The following is a 2884-nucleotide window of genomic DNA, read 5'->3' on the forward strand; positions in this document are numbered from 1 at the left end:
GGAGGAGTTCCCCCCCCAGCCCCACCATACAATTAAAAAACCAATTAAAAAAAAAAAAAAAAAGATAAAAGGCTTTAATAAAGAAACCTCAACTATAGTCTCTCGGGGGAGGGGGGGGGCTTTGCACCCAACCCGCTATCGGTTAAAAGCATCAGGGACTCAGGATTATTTGTGGTTTGATCAAGAAGGTTACACCCTCTTCCAGTACTGCTCCGTGCTGGGGATGCCGGCCACAATCTCCGACTCGATGCCGCAGTGGTCCTGACCTCGGAGGATTTTGAAGAAGCCTGCAAGAACACTTAAGAGTCAACCTCCCTCCCACGCCAAGGAGAACAGGGAGAGGGGTCCCTCCGGCAGCCCCCCCATCCCCGCAGGCAGCGCCCAGGGGGTGGCCTCACCATTGTCCCCCCAGTCGGTGTTCCAGGAGTTGGCAGCCAGCCAGTACGGAGTGCCGTTGTCCACCCCCCAGCCCAGGATCCGGATCGCGTGGCCTCCAACCTGCTCACCAGAGACGTGCTGGTAGACCCCTGCAAGGCAACAACCCAACGTGTCAACGGGCGCCGCATCCCATGTGTGTTGTCCCCGCTTCAGACCGCTACCGGCTTGCGAGACATGCGATATCAAAGCCCAGAGACCAGCTGAGAAGGTTTTTGTGGTTAAATGGAAGCCTGAAGCTCAATGGAGAGGCTGGGAGAAAGCGTGATGCTAAGCATCAGCTCAGCATGCAGGACACCCAGAGACGCTCAGCCAGGGGCCCAAGGGCAGCAGATCCCAAGCAGTTCAGAACAGGGAATGCTACCAGCTTGCGAGACATGCGATATCAAAGCCCAGAGACCAGCTGAGAAGGTTTTTGTGGTTAAATGGAAGCCTGAAGCTCAATGGAGAGGCTGGGAGAAAGCGTGATGCTAAGCATCAGCTCAGCATGCAGGACACCCAGAGACGCTCAGCCAGGGGCCCAAGGGCAGCAGATCCCAAGCAGTTCAGAACAGGGAATTGGGGCCACGCCAGGAGAGCCGTATGCCAGGACTTTGCCTAAAATTTTGCTGCTGTTCTCAGCTGCAATTCCAGGGGTTCCTCATCGGGGCTTCCTCTCTGAGCCAGTCCCAAGCACCTATTCGCCTTGCTATAAACCAACAGGTACAGGAGATGGTATCTGCCCTTGTTCTTGCAACACCAAATAGTCAAGCATGAACTTGAGATCTCCTTTCTTGAGTAGAGGGACAAGGGCCACAAAAGGCAGACCCCATGGAGGACGTAGGGAACAGGGCTCCCTACTGCCTTGGTGCTGATGCTCACCAGACTTGTACATTAGGAAGTCCTCATAGACAATAAAGGCTCCTTCCACTGGGCCATTCTTGTAGATCTCAGCCATGATTTCCTTCTCACTGCGAGGGACACTGTAGGATGTGATGCCTGTGGAGGAAAGAAAAAAAAAAAAAAAAAAATCCCACCATTAGTACAGCATCGTCAAGCCACACAGGTCTTGGGACGGCTAGACAGAGACCGCTCAGCGTGCCCCGGCAAGAGGCCTTCTCCACTTAAAGGGTAAATTCAAACCCAGCTGCTCCAGAGGCACTGACACAGCAGGGAAAGCGTGCTCCAACCATCCCTCTTCCAGAGGGAATGATTTAACCCAAGTCCTATTCTGCTGAAGACCTATTCATAGAATAGAACCACAGAATCGTTTAGGTTGGAAAAGACCAAGCCCAACCGTTCCCCTACCCCTGCCATCCCACCATTAAACCCTGGCCCTAAGCGCCTCCTCTGCCCGGCTGTTAAATCCCTCCAGGGATGGGGACTCCACCCCTTCCCTGGGCAGCCCCTTCCAGTGCTTGACAACCGTTTCAGGGAAGAAATTTTTCCTAAAAAATTCCAGACAGCTTCATTGGGAAGGGAAGATTTCCCCTTGTACATCCTCATTTCCAAAACAAACCAAATTATTTGAGGCTGAGACAAATCTCCAAGAAGCAGCCAGACTCTCCTACGGGTACAGTGCTGGCTACCACCAAGGAGTAGGGAGGAGGTGGCTTGGACACCAGACTCCCCCAGGGCTCAGCACTATGCTTTTCAGCCCAGGCGGGTGCACCGCAAGGACCCAAACCAGTGCCCCCATCTCAACTGAGTCTCAGCAAACACAGACTGTGCATTTGCCAGGCTTATGCTTGCTCCAGGACCACCCACCCTGAGGGCACAGAAAATAGCCACCACGAAACAGCTCAGGAAGAGGTCCAGCCCCACCAACACCTCCGAGCTACCACTAGGAGCAGCTCTGGAGCTGCTGCACATCGAGCAGTGTTGGTGGCCACCTCCCTTACCGTAGTGCTTGTCCTCCTTGTATGAGGGTGAGTAGCCGGGTTCGCAGTGCCGGCTGCACCGGGGGGTTTCCCCCCCCTCCCCGGTGCACGGTGGCCGGGAGCCGTTGACGTGGTGCTCACAGGGTGGGATGGAGTAGGGACGGCAGCCTGTTGAGGACAGAGGCGGCATGAACTGGCTGTCCCCGAGCATCCCTGTCCAACAGCCGTGCTGGAGAAGGCACCAGATGCCCCCAGAACAGCATTTCTGACCTTTCTGACCCAGAAGCCCCATAGATCAGTGGGGTGTGAGCAAGAGGAGGCCTTCCACTGCCCCGTGAGCAATCCCTCCATCAGCAACAAGGTTCCCTCTGGACTTGCTTCCCACCACCTCCCTCCCAACAAAGGTGCCGGAAAAGATTAAAACATGAACCAACTCATGGCCATGCCAGGAGGAGGCAGAGGCTTACAGTCTGGAAGTTGCTTTTTGAGGAGGGAAACGTGTCAGGAAGACTCCTGCCCTCATCCAAAAGTGTATCGAACTGGTCCAAAAACCAGCAACAACAACAAATTCACAGCCTGATTCATTCCTG

At 54.6% G+C, this 2884-nt stretch overlaps 1 protein-coding gene across 1 annotated transcript in view; it reads right to left on the reverse strand.

Moving 5' to 3' along the window:
* Positions 1-6: 6 nt before the first annotated feature.
* The window catches only part of CTSB (cathepsin B), a 7386-nt gene continuing 4508 nt past the window's right edge, over positions 7-2884 (reverse strand). The window contains exons 7-10 of the mRNA XM_009639918.2: positions 2316-2462; positions 1297-1413; positions 399-527; positions 7-287 (exon numbers count right to left, since the gene is read on the reverse strand). Of these exons, the coding sequence (XP_009638213.2) occupies positions 190-287; positions 399-527; positions 1297-1413; positions 2316-2462 (491 nt within the window). The 3' untranslated portion in view covers positions 7-189. The remainder of the gene's footprint in view (positions 288-398; positions 528-1296; positions 1414-2315; positions 2463-2884) is intronic.

Source organism: Egretta garzetta, unplaced genomic scaffold, assembly GCF_000687185.1.
Source record: "Egretta garzetta isolate BGI_Z169 unplaced genomic scaffold, ASM68718v1 scaffold325, whole genome shotgun sequence".
Lineage (NCBI taxonomy): Eukaryota > Metazoa > Chordata > Aves > Pelecaniformes > Ardeidae > Egretta > Egretta garzetta.